The following is a 21,858-nucleotide window of genomic DNA, read 5'->3' on the forward strand; positions in this document are numbered from 1 at the left end:
CTGATAAGGGCTAGGGTCTGTCCTTAGACCCCCCACTTCTCATAACACCCGTTCTGTACCTGGCCCAGGTAGTCTGAGTGGTGGCAAGGTCTACAACTGTCTTCCTCTTTGTTGATCTAATCCTATAACCAGCTGTCTCTGAGGCACAGCAGTCTTCCCCTACTTCTAGCCCCTTCCTGTGTCAGGCTTTTCCTTTTTAAACTTCATCCCTCTAGGCAGAGCAGGCCTTACAAGTATGTCTGGTTAGTGCTGGCTGAGCCCAGAAGAGCTCATTAGCCTCCTCCTTCATAGGGTGAGGGCGTGCCCCTCACAGGCTATCTACCTGAGCTGGAGCATAATGAGACATACTGGTTTTGGCAGTTCTTTATATCGAGACCAATCTTTTTTGTTAATACCATTCTTGATTTAGGGCGTGTGGCCTAATTAATAGGTGGAGTTGTTTAAAGGAAAAAAATAGAGGCATTCCTCATCCTTTTTTTTTTGCTTCTTTTTTTCTGCACTGACAAAATCCTCTAAGATTGGCTTTGTTATCAAAATGACTGCAACAACTCAGCTCCGTCTTTGATCACTGGACGCAGTGCTAAGGTATGGATTAGCAGCCACAGACTTTGCCAGGATCATGGCCAAAGAAGCCTTATATAAAAGAGAAACAAACAACTTGGACCCAAAATGCTGTGGGCCAAATGAGATATTCTTGAATCAGCCAAATCTCCCACTGAATTGAACAAGGGCTTTGCCTGACTATAAATATTCCAGAAAGGAAAGTCCAGTGGATGAAAAGACTCGTCTAGGACCTGGGAGACGTGCCACAGATTTCCTCTGTGACCATGGGCAAGTCACTTAACCGGTCTGTGCCTCAGCTGCCCATTTGCAAAATGGGGCTAATAGCACTCACCGGGGAGTTGTGAGGATAAATTCACCTCTACCCTGATATAACGGGACCCGATATAACACGAATTCGGATATAACACTGTAAAGCAGCGCTTCGGGGATGGGGGTGGGGGTGGGGCTGCGCGCTCCAGTGGATCAAAGCAAATTCGATATAACGCAGTTTAATCTATAATTCGGTAAGATTTTTTGGCTCCTGAGGACAGCGTTATATTGGGGTAGAGGTGTACATTAAAGATTGTGATGTGTTCAGATACTCTCGTAATATGGCCATATAGATACTGAATAAAAACAGACTCAAACATACATAGTGCTGAGCTCCAATGTGAGTCTTCAGCTCCTCACCGAATCTGGCCCTGTTTGGGGACATTTGACCAAGAAGTAAAACTGTTGTGTGCTGGAGTGAAGAATCCAGTCATATTTGTAAAGGGATTGATCTTCTATACCATTAATGTACACCACTGCTGTACTTAATTCTCACCTGCAATTCAATGAGGTCTGAGATATACTGGGACACATTGTTAAACATAATTGTCTCTCATCCCATGTGAAACATGAAAACCAGCTAATATAACAAAATTATTCCCTTCTTCACATGGCCCCAACATAAACAACCCTCAAATATTTGGAAATTTGCTCTTGCTGTTTTCAGTGTGCTTTTGCATACAATCGGAGAGAGGAAAGAGAGAGTTTACGAGATACATCCTGTGTCTACAGAAAAATTATACTGTGAAACCCCACTGGGTAGTTTCCAGATGTATCATTTGCACATACAGAGTACGAGCTTCAAGGATTTAATTGTTGTCATTTACTAAATCAAAAGGCTGAACACTTATTGCCTGCAGTATTTTCATACCGAGAGTCTTATTAACAAGTTGCGTTAGGAGGGTATTTTCCATACACCTTGGTTGAAATAGTCATTGACTACAGCACTGTTGATAAGAAGTACCTGAACAGGTACCCTGATAAAATCAGCCAGTCACCCAATTGCCATGTAGGGGCCAACGTTCAGAGCAGTTACCCTAGCTGCTACCCTTACCTTATTATAAGTTGTAATCTTTTGGACCATGTAGGGCTGATCCAAGACTTTAAAGCTTTCAGCATGGACACCGCAAGCTCTGAAGATGCAGTTAGCAACAGGCTACACCGGCTGGCCACACTGCACCAGGGAGCCCAATAGGTTGAAGAGAGAGGAAAGAGAGTGAAGTGGAAAGCAGAGTAGGCACTAGTGCTAGTGACAGGAATACACCAGCTGCATCTTCCTGCCTTGCGCGTCATGCCTGCATGATCTGAGCCAGTGGCAAGGACGGTTGCTCGAGAACTGGAGTTTTTAGCTACTTGTGTTGCTGCAGCACAACACATAGTTACTGAATTGCTTTGGTGCTTACACTGTCATTTTTGAGATGGACTGTTGCCATTCCATCAGGGCCTGATCCTACACCCATTTAAGTCAATGGGAAAACTCCTGTTTATTTCAGTGCTGTAGGAGCAGCTCCTTATTGGAGAATACAATAGTGTAGTTTTATAAGGAAATTGCCAAGGCTATTTTTTTTTAATTACCTGTGTGTGTGTGTGTGTGTGTGTGTGAGAGAGAGAGAGAGAGAGAGAGAGAGAATTTTCTTTTCTTTTCCTTTGAGGAGAGAGGTTGATCTCCAAGCTGCATGGCCCTTTTTCTCCTTAGTGGTGACAGGAACAAGTGTGCATTTCAAAGGAACCTCGTTGGTCCAAAGTCCAAAGATCTTTTTGTTATGTAAATTACATTAACTTTTTTTTTTAAATGGCAGGTTGCTGTTGTCTCTAGCATCAAAAACATCAAACAAGGAACCAGAATGTTAAAGCCTCCTGCATTCAGAGTCTTGCTGCAGACATGGATAGTTTTGATTAAGGCTGCATTTCAAATACATGTTGTTTGACACTGTAAACACCCAGCTGAAGAGTGGCCATAAATACTAGCCTACAACAAAGAGGTAAAACCATACAGTCAAATGGAGATTGCCTCATTCAAGAGAGGGATGGTAACTTTATTCCTAGCAATCTACATAAAGTCACAGTGTCACGCATTCATTAAATAAGTCAGCTGTGGTCTAGGGGCCTGAACCAACCATGACTGAAGTCAATGGGAGTCTTTCCATTGACACTGATTGTGGATTAGGGCTTGCTGGACTCAGCAAAGGGCTGGATGTCAGAAAAGCTGCATTCTGTTCCTAACTCTGCTACTGATGTAACTGAGCTTCTATAAAATGCGGCTACAGTATGGCGCTACACAAGCTTATCCACCCTGGCAAAGTATTTTGAGATCTAGAGATGAAATGTGCTTTTTCAGTGTCAGTATAACAAAACAAAAGTACAATACCACCAATAATAACATATAAAGCAAAGATGAAAGGTTTAGCCAGGCTACACACACAGGTCCTGATCCTGCATTAGAATCCACTGGGGCTGAAGTTCTCAACCTTTTCCAGACTCTGACCTCATTTTACAAAAGAAAAAACATCAGGACTCCCTTGCCATTTATTCATAAAAGAAGGAAGTTTACTGTGACCCATTCCATCCTCCAATCTGCCTGTGACGTCCCTGGGATTTGTGACTGCCCCAGGTTGAGAAATCATGCCTTAGTTTGACCCACCTATGCTCAACCCACTTGCTCCAGAGTTTCCCTGGGCACAGACACAGAGGTAGAGTTTCTGCAATTACTACAATAACTGGAGTTTTAACAATGATTTCTAGAAACTTGCTTATCCTTTTCCAACCTTTTATGCTTACAGAATTTTGGTCAGTGAGATCCAAAGTACTGTTAGATAGGAATACTCTGCCTCCTTCCCACAGAAGATAAAGTCATGCCCACCAAAGCCCCAATCCTACACTGGTATCTGTTAGTGGTGCACTGGCATGGACTCCCATTGCAGTCCAGTAGTCAAGAGAAGTATCTTACTCCTTGAGTACAGTATAGTAGCCCCACTAATTTCAATGGGACTACTTGCATAGTGTGGTCCTACTCCACATGATTAATGATGACAGAATCTGTTCCTTATTAGCTTTAACACAAGTTCTGCTTTAATAAAGATTGCAGGATTTAGCCCAAAATTTTTCTCATAAATAAAAACCCAAACCTTATTTGGAGGGTATTAAGTGTCAGCATTCCACATGGAACCAATCTTAGGTGCTACAGAAAGGAGTATGTAGCATATTGTATAAGTGTCTTAAAAGATTCATTTTCTGCTCCAGTGGATCAAGAACCCTCAGTAATTTTCAGTTTTCAAAACTGTGATCAAGCAGCAATTTAAAATAAAGGAGGCCTTAGAATACACATCCCTTCAAAGTCCTAGCAATGCAAGCTAAAAAGGGTGTATGTGTCATTTATAGCATACAGTAGAACGTATTGCCAAGAATGGTTAACAGAGATTACAAAACCTTGTAAGGTCTGAAGTTCTGAACTTGATTTTCCATCAAATCTTCTCTCCCAGCCACATTGTAACTTGTTGCAAAATGACAAGTGGACAGTTTCAGTTTATCAAGCCATGAATAGTGCTCTTTGTGTCATTAACATGGTTGCTCCTTATCTCCACAGCAGGAAGATTCTGCTAGACTGAGCCATCAAAGGTAATATACATGAGTTTGAAGGGTTGTTTTTGTAAACACACCTTTGTTTTCAGTATGAGTCAGCTGACCTCAACTCATATCTTGATTCAAGAACCCCAGAAATAAAGGTCAGCACACAGCACACATGGCTGCTTAATATTTCACCACCCTAGTGATGCAGTGTAAGGTGCATAAAAGTTAGATAACCATCCTCCACCTGAGGTGGCTGCATTTTAGTTATGCTGTGTAATTTCTGGAAAACACTTTGGAATCCTTCAGAAAGAAAGCTATTATATAAACAAAGAACGTCATTTTTGTGGGAGCTTTGGCCTAGGGACCTGAGTGCAATTTCTAGAAGAGGCACGGGATCTAATGGTAAAAGTAGTGTGGACAGGGTGTCAAGACTATAGGGTTTTATCTCCAGCACCAGTAGGAGATTGGGTTCTATGGTGGGTCAGAGCAGTGACATGGGAATCAAGGTTGCAGGGATCCAGATATTGCTACTACACTAGAAAAAAACATCACTAATGAGTCTCTATCTTGCCCTCGGATCTCTGCTGTGACAGCTTAGGATTGTCCGTCTTCCCTTCCCGCTATTTTGTTCACTCAGCACCTTTATCTTCATCACTTCCTATGCCTAATTTTTTTTCCGCCCATGATGCTGGCACCTCCTGAAGGAATCTGGTATTTGCAGTGTTTTAATTGACCCTGCAAAGATGCCTTTCCCCCAACCCTCTCACTACCAGTGAAATGTGCGACCCCAGAGTGCTGCCCTGGAGAGACAGGGGTGATGAGGTTTCTGGTATGACTTGCAACACCATGTTCCCTCTCATCTCCCACCTCTCATTCAGTGGAACTGCAGCTGATTCATTACTTTTCAGGACTTGTACAAGGTGAGTAGATGTATGCATATGGAGAGGAGGGGGAGAGCAAAATTTGGTCCATACTTAATTTACTTCCTTTTCCCTTTACGCTATAAATCCTCACAGAGAATCTTTGTTTCTCTGCAATGATCTAAAAAGGCAAAAAATGACAAGGATTACAATTGCCTCTTTATAAAACACTCCTCAAATGCTGTTTAATATCATGGTTTGAGATTTAAGGAAGGGGGTTATAATTAGTGATGGGCAAACTTCAAAAGGTTTGGATGTTTGCCTCAGATAAGACCCCAAAAGTTTCTTGGAAACTTCTTGGTTTTGATTGGGCCATAACTAGCATCAGTACAATATGTAAGCACATCTGTTCCAATCCCAGCTGGAATCCAGAAGAGCAGAGGTGCATGAAGATGTAAAATAACATGAGGGAAAGGTCATGCTAAGTTTTATAAACTTCATAAAATGGTCAGCTTGAGTTCAGTTCAAGTTATGGGGAAAAGTTCAGGTCAGTTTTTTGTTTTTTTGGTATTTGAACTGGTCCCCTTTCCTTAATTATAACGGGGTTCAAATAACATTTGCTGCATATGAGAAGTAACCTTGTAACTATCATAAGTAAAAGTTGAGTTTAATTAACTTGGGAATTGTGACAGTGAATAAGAATGCAAACTCAGCAGTAGTGCCCTTTACATAAGTATACTGCACCCACTACAGCGAATGCATGAAAATAATGCAATGTAGAACAGCACAAGTATTTCACTTCAGTTCAACAGACACCACAGAACAATGGGGGAGATTTTAAAATTGGAGCCCAAGCCCAATGAAAGTGTGACTTGTACCCCGAAACTCCTTGGGTCTTTTTGAAAATCTCGCCCTAAGAGTTAGCAGACATATAAATTGTCTGTATTTTCATGGGAGCTGACAGCTAGCCTTTCTGAAATAGTAGAAAAGTTTTAAGGCCTTGAAGCAGCAAAGCATTTAAGCACATGCTCAACTTTAATAAACACGTGTCACCCCACTGAAGCCAATGGGATTACCCACATGTTTAAAATAAAGCCTGTGCGTAAGTGTTTAGCTGCATCCGGCCCTAATCCTCCAGAGTTTGTGATACAAAATTCAAAGTCATCTCCTTGGGAGCCACACACACATTAGGACTCATTAGCAGGCCCAAATTTGCATCTTAAAAACGTCTAGTAAAATAAGAGACTAACAAACAGCCAAGAAAACAGAATTTCTACAAAGATGAACCAGTTTTACAGCAGGCCAATGTCTTTTTTTTTTTCAAAATGGACCACACAACATTCTGATTTAATTTGTGACACGGGCTAAAAGTTTCAAAAGTACGCAAGTGACTTAGGGCTGATCTCCACACAACTTTGTACTGATTTAACAAGATCTACATTTTGGTAAACTTACAGAAATAATCAATAGCATTATAAGTACATTTATTCCCGTAGCACTGTGTGTCTAAGGGTTGCTCCTAACATATCAAAACTGATCTAGTTAAATGTGTAGAAAAGTCCTTAGGAGCCTAAGGACTTTCAATGAAACATAAGTACTTTTGAAAATGTTACTAACATGTCTGCCTTCCAAAAATAAACATGCTTCAGCAATGTGAGATACAGAGGAATGAGCGATAAATACGGGGACAATGCCTAGTCTAAACAGTAGAATTGGTACCCTCCCCTCCCACACTCCATCCTCCCCAAAAACAAAAATCATGGTTATTTTTTTAAAAAACTGTTTTTTGAAATATGTCAAAATTCAAATTAAATTTTTCGATTGTCAAAACAACTAAAAAAATCAATAAAAATTTTGATTTAATTTTTGGGTTTTGTTCCCCCATCAGAAATTCAGTTTTTGACAACAAAATTGGTTGATAACTGAAAATTATGAAAAATTTGACAGCTCCACCAAAAATGGTTAAAAAAATTAAAAAGGAAAGGAATATGGAGGAGAGTCAAAATCAAAACTGTATAAAAGGCCCAAATTTCGTGTTTTATGGTTTTATTAAATAACTTTAGTGATAGTGTCCCATGCGTTACAGTTTTATTAAATAACGGTAGGGATAGTGTCTGATATTTATTGAAAGTTAAACCAATATCAAACTTTGGTAAAATACATAGACCAACTAGAGTCTTACTGTTATTTCTCACGGATGGATGTCAGTCACAGATGATAAGGAAAAAAATAAAGTTACAAACGTAAATAAAGAAAACAAATGTTGCTTTTCTGAAACAAAGAAATGTTTCCAGGTTTAATGCCCCCTCTCAGAATCTGCTGCCCATCTGTGAGGTTCTCTGGGTTCACCAGAACCGTTGGCTGCTTGGAATTTTGAATGTTTATTTGCTACCCCTCTTTCTCCCAAAAAAAAGATAAAACAAACACAAGTTTTGAAACAGCTGTTAGTTAACCTTTAAAAAAAGTTCAAAGCTGCTGGCCACAACCACAGAACCATTTGTGTGGGCAAATGAGAGATTCAAAGGATTGCTTGAGGAGGCTAGTGAGGGAAGAGAAGCACATGGAGATGAAAAAGGCTGACCAGCAATGCAAGAGAAGAGAAGCGAAAGAGAGTTGCAACAGATCAGTGAAGAAGAAAAGGAGACAGGAAGAAAGCAGACAAGGACAGCACTGTGGACCCAACTCCACAAGGTGTTTTGCACCTTTATTTCTTGTCGGAATTTCAAGATCAGGCCCTTGGAGAAGAGTGGGGGTTTCTGTGATGCAGGAGTGGATATTAAAGCTGGTCAAAAAAATTCTGATGGAAAGTTTTTCCACTGGAAAATGTTGATTCGTCAAAATCGAAACGTTCCATGGGACTGTGTTAATGCTGATAAAATTTCATTAAAAACAAATCAAAATGAAGTGTTTTGATAAGGTTCCAGTCTTGAGTTGATGAGAATGGAACACTGTAATTTTTTAAACAACTTTGCTTAGATATTTATTTTATATTATAATATAATATTAATTATAATATAAAACGTTTTAAAAGCTGGAATAGAAACAAAACATTCTGATTGACACTAAACACTTTCTATATTTTTATTTTGTGGAAGATTTCAAAACTAGATGTTTCATTTTGATGTAGAATGAAAACAAATTTTGAAAAAGTGGAATTTACATGAAATTTAAATTCTGGTTCCCATACAGCTCTAGTGGAGATCTGAAGCCTGATCCAAAGCCCACTGAAGTCAGTGGGAAACCTATTGACTTCACTAGCAAACACACTGACTGCAGCGGATCAGATCCATGGAGAGGGCTGTGGAGGAACTGGAGAATAAAAGGAGAAACAAATAGCAACAAAGCAAAGCAAATTCCTTTTTTAACAAACAGTTTGTTACAGTAAATATACATGAAGCCCAGGCTTGCCTCCTGCAAAACTCCCAACTGCTCCACATTTGGTATTTAAGGAAGAGCTACATATGCCTGGGCCAAACTCTGCTCTCAAACACACTGATGTAAATCCAAAGTGACTCCACTAACTTCAATTTACATCTGTGTAACTCAAAGTAGAACGTGGCTCCTAGGTCTGTAATACCATGCTGATGTCCTGCATACACAATATTAACAAACCACCAGAGCCTCATTCTTGTTATTTATTTGGTCACTAAAACCCCTTGGTGGAATTAAAGCTTTATGATGTGCCATTTCCTAAAGGTATCTATAACAGTTCAAAAGCAAGACAAAGAACAATTTGGAATAACATTTATTAAGCTAAAATCTGAAACACCAAACCATGTCCCATCTCTGTTTTACAAACCTGTTTCTAAGTTTCTCCTAGATGAGCATGAAAAAATAAACAGCACAATTTAAGGTGAACAGTCCAGCAGATTGCAAGCTGCTCTGTGTGTGTGTGTGGGGCAGGGGGAGGGATTGAAGCCATGCTTGGATTAGCACCCAGTCTGATTTTAGCCTGGAGTTAACTGAAAATAAAGCTTTTGTAGAGGGAATGTTGATCCCACCTTCATTGTAACAGCACAAACAGTACCACTGCAATATGGTTTTGGGTGAGCTGAATAAAGCAGTGTTTTGTAAATGAATAATGACTTTGCTTAAAGCCAATCAACTCCAAGTGTGTTAAGAGAGATGAAATAGTGCTGGAAGGCAGTGGGAGGTAGAAGAGCCTCAAAGTGCAAACAGGTGCTGATCTCCCTTCAGGGGGGGACTGAATGCCACAGACCTTACGGGCTTGTCACTTCTGATCAAAGCGAGCACCAAGACCACATAATCACCATCACCCACCTTGTAAAGCATCCCCTGATTTATCATCTGTCAGTGTTAATAACTTGGCCATTCTGTCTTAAATACTTAAAAACATTACAGGAGGCTAACATTTCAGATTTTTTTTCAAGAAACGTGTAAATGTTTTTAACTAAAATGCACTGAAGTTCCCCCTTTGAGACCATCTGTTGTAGAAGACCACCTGTCATCAAAAGACCACCTGAGCACATAATACCCCATCATTACAGTGCTACCCCTTGAAGCCACGGGTTTTAAGTTTAGGATAAGAAGGGTGTGTGTTACAGACATTGTTGGTACTGGTCTTTTCATATAGTTTGAAGCCATAGGGTGACAGCCATATGTGAGTAATGGCCTCATAATAACATACAGTTGAAATCCCACTTCTGGAAAACTCTGATCTGGGCTCTGAACATTATATTTGAACTCAGTTGTATTCTCCCAGTTGTTGTGATACTTTGGTATTCTAAAAAGAAAAGGAGTACTTGTGGCACCTTAGAGACTAACCAATTTATTTGAGCATGAGCTTTCGTGAGCTACAGCTCACTTCATCGGATGCATCCGATGAAGTGAGCTGTAGCTCACGAAAGCTTATGCTCAAATAAATTGGTTAGTCTCTAAGGTGCCACAAGAACTCCTTTTCTTTTTGCGAATACAGACTAACACGGCTGTTACTCTGAAACCTGTCATTTGGTATTCTAGGTGTTAGAATCTATCCAAATGTACCACATCTTAAGTCAAAGTTTGACCCTATTTTTGCTGGATTCTGTTTCCAGTTACACCCATTTAAATCTGCTGTAGTGGTGTGATGTAAAACACCAGTGTACGTGTAAGCCGAGTTTGGCCCAGTTGTTTTAAGGTTTCATTCTTTCCAAATCTCATATTTTACCCTTCACCCTCTTAACTCCTAACCCTCTCTGTAATAAAACAATCAAAACCTTATCCACTAGGCTCCCAGGTTCCCCTCTTTAAACTTAAACTTGATCCATATGACCTTTTTCTACCTGGTACTACCACATATATAGACACCTCCTGAATGAGGTATCCTAATCTACATACTTTGAGCCAAATGTTGCCCTCAGATGTGTATGCGCAACTCCCACTGAAGGCAATGGGACTTACACACATATATCTGGAAGATGCATTTGGTTCTTGATTTGTATTGCCTGGATAGACTAGCCAGTTGTAAAGACTCCTGTGATATTTTTGGCTGAGCAAAACTACTGAAATAAATGAGACTGGAATGCATTAAATCTTTTTTCTAGAGATGAAGTTCTGAACTTTTCTCCCTTCCTACTGAAGTTTCCAATGAGGCGAATATTTATTTTGTTGAAGTGCACTGATATATAAAAATTATCCATCCATGGGGCAAACCCTGGAATTCTTTATGGAAAAGTCCTGTGGAATATAATCAGGACGAAGCCAAGATTTCTATAGAAACTTAACAGGATTAAATAGAAATGTCTCTTAAAACCTAGAGAAATTAGTAGCAAAAGAAATCCTTTCTATAAGTTTCACAGTAGCAGCCGTGTTAGTCTGTATTCGCAAAAAGAAAAAGGAGTACTTGTGGCACCTTAGAGACTAACAAATTTATTTGCGCATAAGCTTTCGTGACCTACAGCTACAGCTCACGAAAGCTTATGCGCAAATAAATTTGTTAGTCTCTAAGGTGCCAGAAGTACTCCTTTTCTTTCTATAAGTGTTTTTCTTTTTTTAATCACTCTGTAGAATTCTAAAGCAGGAATAAGATTCTCTATTCAATTCTTAGCATTGTTCAGAAACCTATTGAAATGTGATCATTTTCTAATAAATGTTATCCCACGTTTCTGTAAGAGATCTAACATGGGCTTCACCACTTTCTTTTAGTAGCAACGTCAATACTGTCCTGATAGAACTATAAGAGGATGCAAGACAGGGAAAGATGCAGTGTTGAAGCTAACTCATTCCTGAGATGCCCTGCAAGGCAATCATTCTGTTCAGGTATATTTACAGAGCATTAAGGGCTGAGTTGATACCATCAGCATCAATATACTTGAGACATCCAGCTCGCTTACCCATACCAGAGATTAAAAGAAAAACAAAAAACCCAGCACTTAATAACAGTAAAGCTTGGGGTTAATACCCAGATTCCTTGCTCTAATGTTAGCAAATGTACAATTGACATATTTAGCTAATACTCATATATGGTGTCTTTATAAAAACAACTTGTAGTCCCTGCTCTGTTAATACTAAAGGGCCCACACTGAAGATAATTGATTAAACTCTTTTTTGCAGTTGAATGAAAATAAGGTGTACATTTTTAACAGTGAGAGTAATTAACCACTGGAACCATTTACTAAGAGTTGTGGTGGATTCTCCATCACTGACAATTTAAAATCAAGATTGGGTGTTTTTTTTTAAAGGTATGCTCTATGAATTATTTTGGGGACGTTCTACAACCTGAGTTATGCAGGAGGTCAGACTAGGTATCAAAATGGTCCTTTCTGCCTTGGAATCTATTAATTCCATCACTGCTTCCTTCATTTTTAAGGCAAAAAGAAAAGGAGTACTTGTGGCACCTTAGAGACTAACCAATTTATTAGAGCATAAGCTTTCGTGAGCTACAGCTCACTTCATCAGCTCACTTCATCAGATGCATATCGTGGAAACTGCAGCAGTTTCCACGATATGCATCTGATTAAGTGAGCTGTAGCTCACGAAAGCTTATGCTCTAATAAATTGGTTAGTCTCTAAGGTGCCACAAGTACTCCTTTTCTTTTTGCGAATACAGACTAACACGGCTGTTACTCTGAAACCTGCCATTTTTAAGGCAGGTCATTCTGTTTACTGTTCCACAATTATAGTTTACCATGAAAAGAAACTCACAGCAATTTATTTCTTAAGTGTTACCCCTCAGTGGACTTTGCCATATAGTGCATAAACCCGTAAGTGTGATGTTGATCTTGGCTGCTCACGTACTTTAGATTGCAGTCTAAAAACATTCTCTAAATACATGTCTATCACTTATAAAACCACTCCTAATCTTTATCCCAAAGAGGACATAGTATTTTTTATAATGTAGACCCAGTATTGGAAAGGTGATCTACACAATGCTTAGTATTTGTGGGCTTTCTGTGTTAATTGGCATTATGAAGTTTCCTATTTAGGGAAGCTTGTCCTCCTTAGGATCTAACATAACTGTTCGGAACTAGAATGTACACAGATCTGAAGGCATTAATTCAGTAGTTTCAGAACAGAATGTGTTTAGAGCAATGTCCTAGTTTGGCTCCACCAGGGTGTGCTCTGACAGGATTAACTTCTACAAGACATCTACAAAGCTTCATTCCAAACAGTGGCACATAGACACAAAGTGGGGGAATAAGATATTTACTGACAAAGTTGGGGAGATTCTATATTGCAAGCTGCTTTGTGTGCATTTTAGGTATTAAGACATTTAATAATCAACCCATGATTTTTGTAACTCAAGTTTCTAGTCCTTGCTGGGAACATTTTATACAGATGACAACAAAAATTAGAAAAATGTATCTGCAGCCTATACAGTTTTGTTATAAAGCTATTAGCCATTATGGGGCAACTGTTGTGGAGATCCCAGCTCTACCAGGGTCCTTCTTTATAACATGCATGCCCTTATAGGAGAGCTCTCAGGAGCGTGTCAACAAGAAGGTGAATTGAATTAATATCACACCACCTAGTAGCCTGATGGTTAACTCCACAAAAGGCTTAACATTCACACAAACTCCACTGTATACTTTTGGTATTTGCATTTATAATTGTAACTTCATCACAGTTTACACCGAAGTACAGTACTATGTATGATCTGTATTTATTGTTCATGAACTGTTTTCCCCTACTGATCTTTTCCCAGTCTCTTTATGGTTATGAATACACCACCTTTCAGTACTATCACCAGGAAAGAATCTTTGTAATGTACAGGTTGCATTATATAAAATAGTGCTGAAGTAATTCAGCTCTCTTTAACACGCTGAATGTGTCCTCTAGAGATTTTAAAAGGGTTTTAACCAAGGATCATTGTTGTAATCTCTGTGCTTAGTAAACATGGTATTATACTAAATCACTGGATATCTATTTTAAAGCTTCTTCCCATTCAGTTCTCTCAGTTGCAAAGATTCACAGAAAGACGCAACTTAAAACTCTTTATTTTTTTCCAACTTGCAATTCCTTCTTTTGCACATTAAGGGGCAATCCGATTATTCTTGCAGTCCTTATATGTCAAGTATAACATATTAAACACTGTGCTATATTCAAAATGTGCCTTTAGTAAATCATTGAAAAAAAAATTTATTAACCACAAAGCACATGATGGAAAGTTTAGAGCAGACAAAATTATCAAACTAAAGTACATATTTTATTTTTTATAAAATAGTGGAGCATGAAAAATAACTGTATATTACAAATCTATACAACAAATAATTGTGCCCTTCCAACACAAGTAAAGAGCATCACTCAATACAAAGCTTGCCTTTGCAGAATCTAGTGCTTCTTGATCTATTCATGGTGAGAATTTGTTTAACAATAGAAAGAGTCAATAAGCCCTTTGGGCCTCTTTGAATTGACCCCCCCACACACACACTTTTTTTTTTTCACAAATCAGTCCAAACATGTATAACATTGGCTTGATTTCCATTAAAAAGCCACAAAATGTAACACTAAAGGGTTTCTGAGGACTAGACCTCTTAGTTCTTTTGTTAAGAGATTTCTTTTGTTGTCTTTATGTACAGCAAAATACTTGTTTCTCTTTTCATGTCCTGGTAAGAAAAAAATGTATTGCACATTATTCTTATTCACAAAGTTTGTGTCTCATGCAGGAAGTTTCTCTTTTAGTGAAAGAATATTGGTGAGCATTATAGATTGAACCTGTTTTTAGATACTTCAAACCCCCTAGGCTGAAGAAGCGTTTGTAAAGGATTTCTCTTTTCTTAAGTTAGCACAGAAGTTGCTTTCACTTAGGCCTCTATGGAATTAAGTGTCCCCAAAAAGACACAATTTTCAGTCAGGCTCTTAAAAAAAAAATCATAGCTCCATAAAACTTGATTATATCTTGTTACTTAGAAACCTGTAGGAACTCCAGCTCAGCTACAGATAAAGGTTACACATAGTTTTTTTTAATCAGAGGGCTGGATGAAATATCTTACTACAAATTAGTAACAGAAGAGGCAGCTTTAATTGACAATATTCCTTTCACTGAAAACATTTTCCTAAGTACATTTACCTTCAGTTTATCAACAGGTCCTGAATTTCAGTGTCATACATTTTTGCCTTGATTTGCTATACCGTTCTCTGACAAAAAGCATCTTTTAAAATTTTTATTTCTGATTGCTACAGTGAGCATTTATAAGTCTCTACAAACTGAGATACAGTTTTCTATACATCCTGTTCATACACAAGTAGGTGGCTGTAATGCTGATTCATATTTTGCATGGTGAGTTTTCTGTGGATGTTGAGTTTTTTTGTAGATTCCACTGTTTGTAATAACACTTGCAGGTTTTCTCCTACTTCTCCTCTTTAATCTCTGACTGCAAACATTTTGCCAGGATTGAAGAGTCTTGGAAGTCCAGATCCACATACCACTAGTAATGCCCACAACCAACAACATAAAAATTTTCACCATGAAAATTTCTACTGCAGGAATGGAATTATTCATCATGCAGTCCAAATGTTTAGTTTGATTGTTCATCTTGCATTTATATTGCATTGCCACAATTTTCCAATAATCCATGTTAAGTCTTTCATAAAAGTAGCAAGCTATTACACATGTAGCAGGCACTGTATATAAGACTGAGAAGACACCAATCCTGACCATAAGTTTCTCCAACTTGTCTGTGTTTTCTCCACCTGTTTTCATCACCCTCCTGATATGGAAGAGGGCCACAAAACCAGACAGAATAAAAGAAGTGCCTATGATTAGATAACAAGCTAAAGGAATGAGTACAAACCCAGTCAAGGCATTTACATCCATGCTTCCAACATAGCACAATCCTGTCAGTTCATCTCCAGCTACCCTTCTCATAACTAATATCATTATGGTCTTCACAGCTGGAATGGCCCATGCTGCCAAATGAAAGTAGCTGCTGTTTGCTTCAATTGCTTCGTGACCCCATTTCTTCCCAGCAGCCAGAAACCAAGTTAAAGTCAAAATTACCCACCACAATGAGCTTGCCATACCAAAATAATATAGGACCAGGAACACAATGGTGCATCCAGTGCTTTCCAGCCCCTCCTGGATAACATAAAGTTGACCACTGTCTCTGTCACAGGCGATGCTCTCAGCGCCTGAAAAGAGGCGAATAATGTACCCCACAGAATAGACACAATAGCACATAGACAGGAAGATGATGGGCCTTTCAGGGTATTTGAAGCGCTGGGGATCTATCAGAAAAGTGAGTACGGTGAAAGCACTGGAAAAGAAACACAAGACGGACCAGACGGCAATCCAGATGACAGCAAACTGTTTGTCATCCTTGCTCCAGTAAACATCAACCCCGGGTGTGCAGAGTGGGGCACAGGAAGCACTCTTTTCCACATGGTGGAACTTGCCAGGATTTTCACAGGTGGCTCTACCGAGGCTGTCCTTGTGCTGCTGCAAATCATGACCATTGCTCGGCCGCTGTGGCCTGAACATGGGTGGCAACATGCTGGAGCCTCTGGGTGGCTCATCCGATCCGTTGTTAGGGGCTTCCATGCATAGGTAATTGGGGTCATTCTTGTTGGGCAATTTGCTGCAGTCTAAGGAGTCCGGCCACTTGAAATTAAATTGTTCCATGATGGGAGAGCATTTCAGCCTGGCCTGCTCACACATAACCCTACAGGCTGGGATTGGCGTGGAGACCTGCTCTGTGCACATAGGGGCATAGAGAGAGCAGAGGAAGAATTTCAAGTGGCTGTGACAGCCATACTCCACCAAGGGCGCAAACTCATGCAGCTGAATGGCAGCTTCCCTTTGGTTCTCATGTCCCATCAGGTTAGGCATCCTAGTCATGTTGTACCCTATATCCTTGCACATGGGGATTTCTATGGGCTGGCATCTCCCGTCGCCCGGGCGGTCAATGTCTATGGAGCTTATCCCAGTGCAAAAGCAAACCAGACGCGAGAACAGCCAGAGAGTTTGCATGACGTTCCTCCTCGCCGGCCCCATGTTTGCAGCCACAACACAACGCTCAGCCCCGCGTGCAGCCGGAGCGCGGGTCCTTTCCGCAGGCGAACCAGGCCGGGGGGGGGGGGTCAGTCCCGCCGCCCCACGCCTCCCTCGCCGGAGAGCATCGCCCCCCAACTTCCGCCAGGGACGCTCAGAGCGTGGGACAGACCCAGGCGGCGCGAGCCAGGTCAGCGCAGCCCCTAGCCATGAGCCCGCTGCGGCGCGCCGGTCTCAGCAAAAGTCCAGGCTAGTCATTTTCCAGCCCCGGTGGCGCCGGGAGAGAGGGGACTCGGGGGAGGTGAGAAGCGGGGGTGGGGTGGCAGTTTGCAAACAGCCAGCCGTGCGGGAGCCACCCCCAGCCATAGAGGCACAAAACTTACTGCGGGGGTCCCAGAAACTTTCTCCCTCCCCCCCCCAAGGCTTCCACTTCTGAGAGCTTCCTCCCCGCCCCGCGCCCCCTCTCTCCGGGCACAGGCAGAACGCGAGCTTTTGGCCGGCTTGTTAGATCCAAGCGGTCACCGCTTCAACTTCCACGTGTCCCATGCGGCTTTTGGTCGGTGCAGCGGTGTCTCCTGCTCCCCAGGACGGGCCACCGTTTCCCCACACTTTCCTCCCCGGTGGGGGTGGCTTATCCAACTGCAAAGATAAAGGAGGAGAAAATATCTAAGCCATCGGAGAGGGGCTGACACCCTCCCCCTTCTGTTTTTGCAACGGGTTGGTTCTTTAGCGCTTTGCAAGGCAGGGCTGGTTCTCGTCTCTCCTCTCTTCCCGCAGTAGCAGCAAGTCCTGGGGCTGTTGCAGCTGGTTTTTAGGGGGTGGTTGTGTCCCAGGATTTAAAAAAAAAAAAAAATCTCTGTGCAGGATCCGCCTTGCATACGACACCCACTTTGCATGAGAAAGGTGAAGCTGACACGGTGATTACTTTCCAATCACTCGGAACGCCTTGAAACCTCCTTAAGGACCCCTACAGGTTTTCCTTGATCACCACAGATAAAAAAAAAAAGCCTCATTTGTTTCTCACTCTCTGTCTTTTTTCTTCCCCCGGCTCCCCTCTCCTCCCCCCCCCCCCCTTGAAAGTTTAACAAGATCTTTTCTCTCTCTTTAGATCCGTACCACCTAACCCGCCGTCCTAATTCAGGTAGGAAGGAAGCCTGGGGAAGCTGAGTTTTAAGGATGCTTCAGACTCCTTGTCTCCTAGACAGGGGGTTGGAGATGGTGCCTCCCTTGACTTTCCTTCTTGGGAAGGGGGTAGGAGCGGTGGGGGAATGCTTTAGAAGGGAGGATGTAGGGAGGGAGGATGCATTTTATGGCAAGTGCCATAAACTCTTGGCTGGCAGGGTCATAAAAGCCGGTTACATTGCAGTAGAATCTCATCTGCTTACAAAATTTCTGCTTTGATTGTGTCGAATTCGAAAAAGTGAACACCGGAGTCAGCACATCTGACATATAGAGGATAATTCTCTCTCTCTCTCTCTCTGTTTTAAACTCACATATCTGAATGCACATCAAGTGAAACTAGCAGATTCCCCCAAATAGGAAAATCAGAGAAGACTAGAGAGAGACCTTTAGGAAAGTGATTTTAATCCATACTGACAAGACTCTTTGAGATTTTGGAGAGGAAAGGGTGGCAGGACAGATAATTTTAAAATGAGTTGGCTTTTTTAGTTACTGGTTTGCTTTTATTTTCAAAGTAAAACTGCTAGGATCATTTTGATTATTTTCTACTAATAGTAGTTGGAGAGCTTATGCCAGCAAAACTCCCATTGATCTGAATGGATTTCCTTGGGTAAGAACTGCAGGATTGGGCTCTTATAGACTATCCTCTCAAAAGTATAATGTCAATGAAATGAGAAGTAAAAAAACAACAGGCACCAAAAATAAAATGCTTAGTTGTTTATACATATAATACTCCTCATCCTTGCCTCTCTCCCCTGCACTAACTGATCTCGACACAGATGGAATAAGACGGTATAATTAGTAGATTTTGTTTAAGCCCAGAAGGGACCACTATGATCAAATCCTAAAAGGTGAGCTTAACTTTTTGTTTTGACTTCAATTTTAGACCAACATATTAATGAAGAAAGAAAAATCTCTCTCTTCATTCACACCCACACATACCCAGGGTTTTTCTCCATTAGGGCCTGCTTCTTATCGAAATGAACACTGATTCTCCTGGAAACTATCAAACCCCGCAGGGTCAGAGTTAATACCTCACCCGCCTCTAGAAAGGAAACTGTTGGCTTCCTCGATTGTGATAAGGGTGTAATGGATCCAAGAAAGGGCAACAAACCAGGGTTAATGTTTGCTTCTGAAACCCCGAAGATGCTGACAATGATTGTCTAGAAATAAAAGGTCCTTAATTAAAAAAAAAGTTTTAAATTGGTGGATACTTTTGTTTAACGGCTTTCCAGTGGATCCAGGAATCTCTCTCTGAAAGAGATCAGACTGATAAACTATTGTATCTTATCAGTTGATCCTTCCCTTGGTCACTTCTAGATTTATTTGGGAACTGTTATGAAGGCAGGCAGTCTTACCAGCAAACAAACAAAAAGGCCTTATTTATTTAGTTACATTGCTGTTTCTGTGTGTGTGTGTGTGTGTGTGTGTGGTGGAGCATTTCCATTCTTCATTAATCTAAGCTGTTTTCTTAGTATTTGTATGCACCCTAGATCCTCTTCTAGAGAGCTCGGTTGGGGGTGGTGGGGAAGTGAAGGGGAAAGCATTCATAAGGGACAAGCTACCTTTTCTAAAGTGAAATTGAAATGACACTTGAGATGAACATTTCTGATACAGTTTTTTTGTTGAGCTTGATTAGGGTTTTTTGCGGGGATGGGTTTTTGTTTTACAAAGTACTTTATTGTATATCAAAATCCATATAGAAATAATACAGAAAAAAGAAATTAAAACAAAAGTTTGTTTCCTTATTTTGTACAGCTCTTGATAACAGCCACTTCTTTTCTTATTTTTCTTGGAGGCTAAAAGAAAATATAAATGTGAAATGTAAAAAAGAAAAAAAGTCATCCTTTGTAGGAGTTATGTCTCTTAATTGATGTTTTATGTGCTACTTTAAATCAGCTTGTTTTTTTCTAGCTATTATGTTAGCCAATACAACCCTCTTCAGATCATTTATTTCTGTTTTTATATTTTTTTAAAAAAGAAAGCTATCCAGAAACAGCCCCCATTCAACCAGCCTGAGTCAGAGAAACTAACAAACAGAACATTATTATAGAAAAATGAGGGCTCTGAGAAATCAGCAACTGGAAGATAACTCTGTAACTAATAAATGAAAAGAGCCTTTTGATGGCTCCAGCTGAAAAGATATTTTATTTTATTTTTTTTCCTCCTGTGTGTGGGATTTGAGATGTGTGATTCTATGGAGCAGCCAGGCACCCCTGCTGCTAGGCCCTGGCTAGGAGTTGGCCCCCCTCTGGCAAATGTTATGGAGAATTGGGAGGAATTTTATGGCTGTCTTTTCCCTCAGCTCTTTTTTCTTTTGTCTTCTTTGAAGAATGACTTTAGACATTTTATTTACATATTTAACCATGGATGAAAGAGGAAAAAGAAAGCATTTGGGCCGTTGTGGGAATAGTGATATGTTTAAATTAATGGAAATCTTATTAAGCCTCTAAAATTTTAAGCAAAAGGTTTTTAATGAAACTTTATAATTAAACATGATTTCAAATAATGTGCCAACTCACAGGAAAGATGTGTTTTCACCCATAGTCATCCACACAGACCCCAAAATATGCAGAAGAATCATATGTACTTCAAAGTCCAGCTACTGTTCCATTCTATGCACAAAAAAATTTAAAACTGAATATTTAATGAAGCATGTCATAATTTCAACCATAACTAAATATTTTGTAGGTGTAATGCAGCATAAACAGGGTAAAAAAATGGCATGGCAAAGTTTAATGCTGTGTAATTTATTGTAGTGAAAGTGTAATAAAATACTTCAATGCGGATAATGTTAAAAATCAAAGTTGCATCTATTCTATGTGTATTAAAGTCAATGGAAATTAGAGTGCTAGGCAAGTTTTTTTGCAGTGGGATTAAAGAAAACCCAAATAATCCCTCTGAGATAAAATGCTCTGACTCTTCAATAGTAAAGAGAAATTAAATGATAGGCTTGGAGAGTTACAAATTAATTAATAGGTTAAACATTTTAGAAAAACACTGTAAATTACTATAATAACAATAGCGTGTCATAACAAAGTGTATTGCTTTCGGTGAATCTAAAGTTTAAAAATTGTGTGGCTACCACTGTAAATCATATTTAATAAAGCATTTCTAGTCAATTGTGCATTAAGGAGAGATGTTTATTTTTTAAATAAAGATCAGTTTGAATATTAGTCCTGCCCAATAATCCTTCCCCCATCCATGTTCATATTAAGAAAGGTACTTTTAAAAATTCTATATCTGATACACAGTGAAGGCCTGTTATTTACCCTCACTTTAATTCTGGTAGCTAACTGTAAAAAATACAAAAATAAAAGTTATCCTTAAAGGAAATAGTAGCTTTAAAAGAAAAACAGCACATACGGAAAAGAAACGCTGATAATAATTACTACAAGTCTATCTTTCCTGTTTAATTTCCACTCAAGATACTAATCATGCCAGTGGTGAATTATATTATTATAAAATGCATGCAGCACATGTTCATTTTTCAAACCAAACTGATTTATTCTTTTTTCCTAATTTCAAACTTTCTCTCGCTATTTTAAAATGATATTTAAATAAACAAAACATATCTTATTGGTAGGACAGGCTGCAGACCATGAAAATGTCGAATATCTATATACTAAGTTAAAACACCAACAACAACACTAGTTAAAAGATTAAAAAACAAAAAATAAAACCCACATCATAAATGGATGAGGGGTTTGTATAGTGTTGCTCTAATACAATTTAGCCAGCTATTTTAAGGGCACTTCCCTTGAAATGTGGTTTGAAATATTACCAAAGGTTCAACGGGGTGCATTAGTGTGAAATGCAAATCAGAACATTTCTTTAATCCCCTTTTCATGGCCTGGCTTCGGATCAGTGGCATCTAAGGGACTCCCCACTGATTCTGGCTCAGGAGGAACCATTCACGGGGGCAGCTTCTCTCCTCTATTCCCACAGTCC

General features: G+C 39.9%; 1 protein-coding gene across 1 annotated transcript; it reads right to left on the reverse strand.

The window, feature by feature from the left end:
* Positions 1-13,722: 13,722 nt before the first annotated feature.
* On the reverse strand, positions 13,723-17,128 carry FZD10 (frizzled class receptor 10). Its single transcript, XM_073312914.2, has one exon. The coding sequence runs from the start codon at positions 16,729-16,731 to the stop codon at positions 14,974-14,976; it is 1,758 nt and encodes a 585-aa protein (XP_073169015.1). The 5' UTR covers positions 16,732-17,128; the 3' UTR covers positions 13,723-14,973.
* Positions 17,129-21,858: the final 4,730 nt, after the last annotated feature.

Source organism: Lepidochelys kempii, chromosome 15 (genome assembly GCF_965140285.1).
Source record: "Lepidochelys kempii isolate rLepKem1 chromosome 15, rLepKem1.hap1, whole genome shotgun sequence".
Classification (NCBI taxonomy): Eukaryota; Metazoa; Chordata; order Testudines; family Cheloniidae; genus Lepidochelys; species Lepidochelys kempii.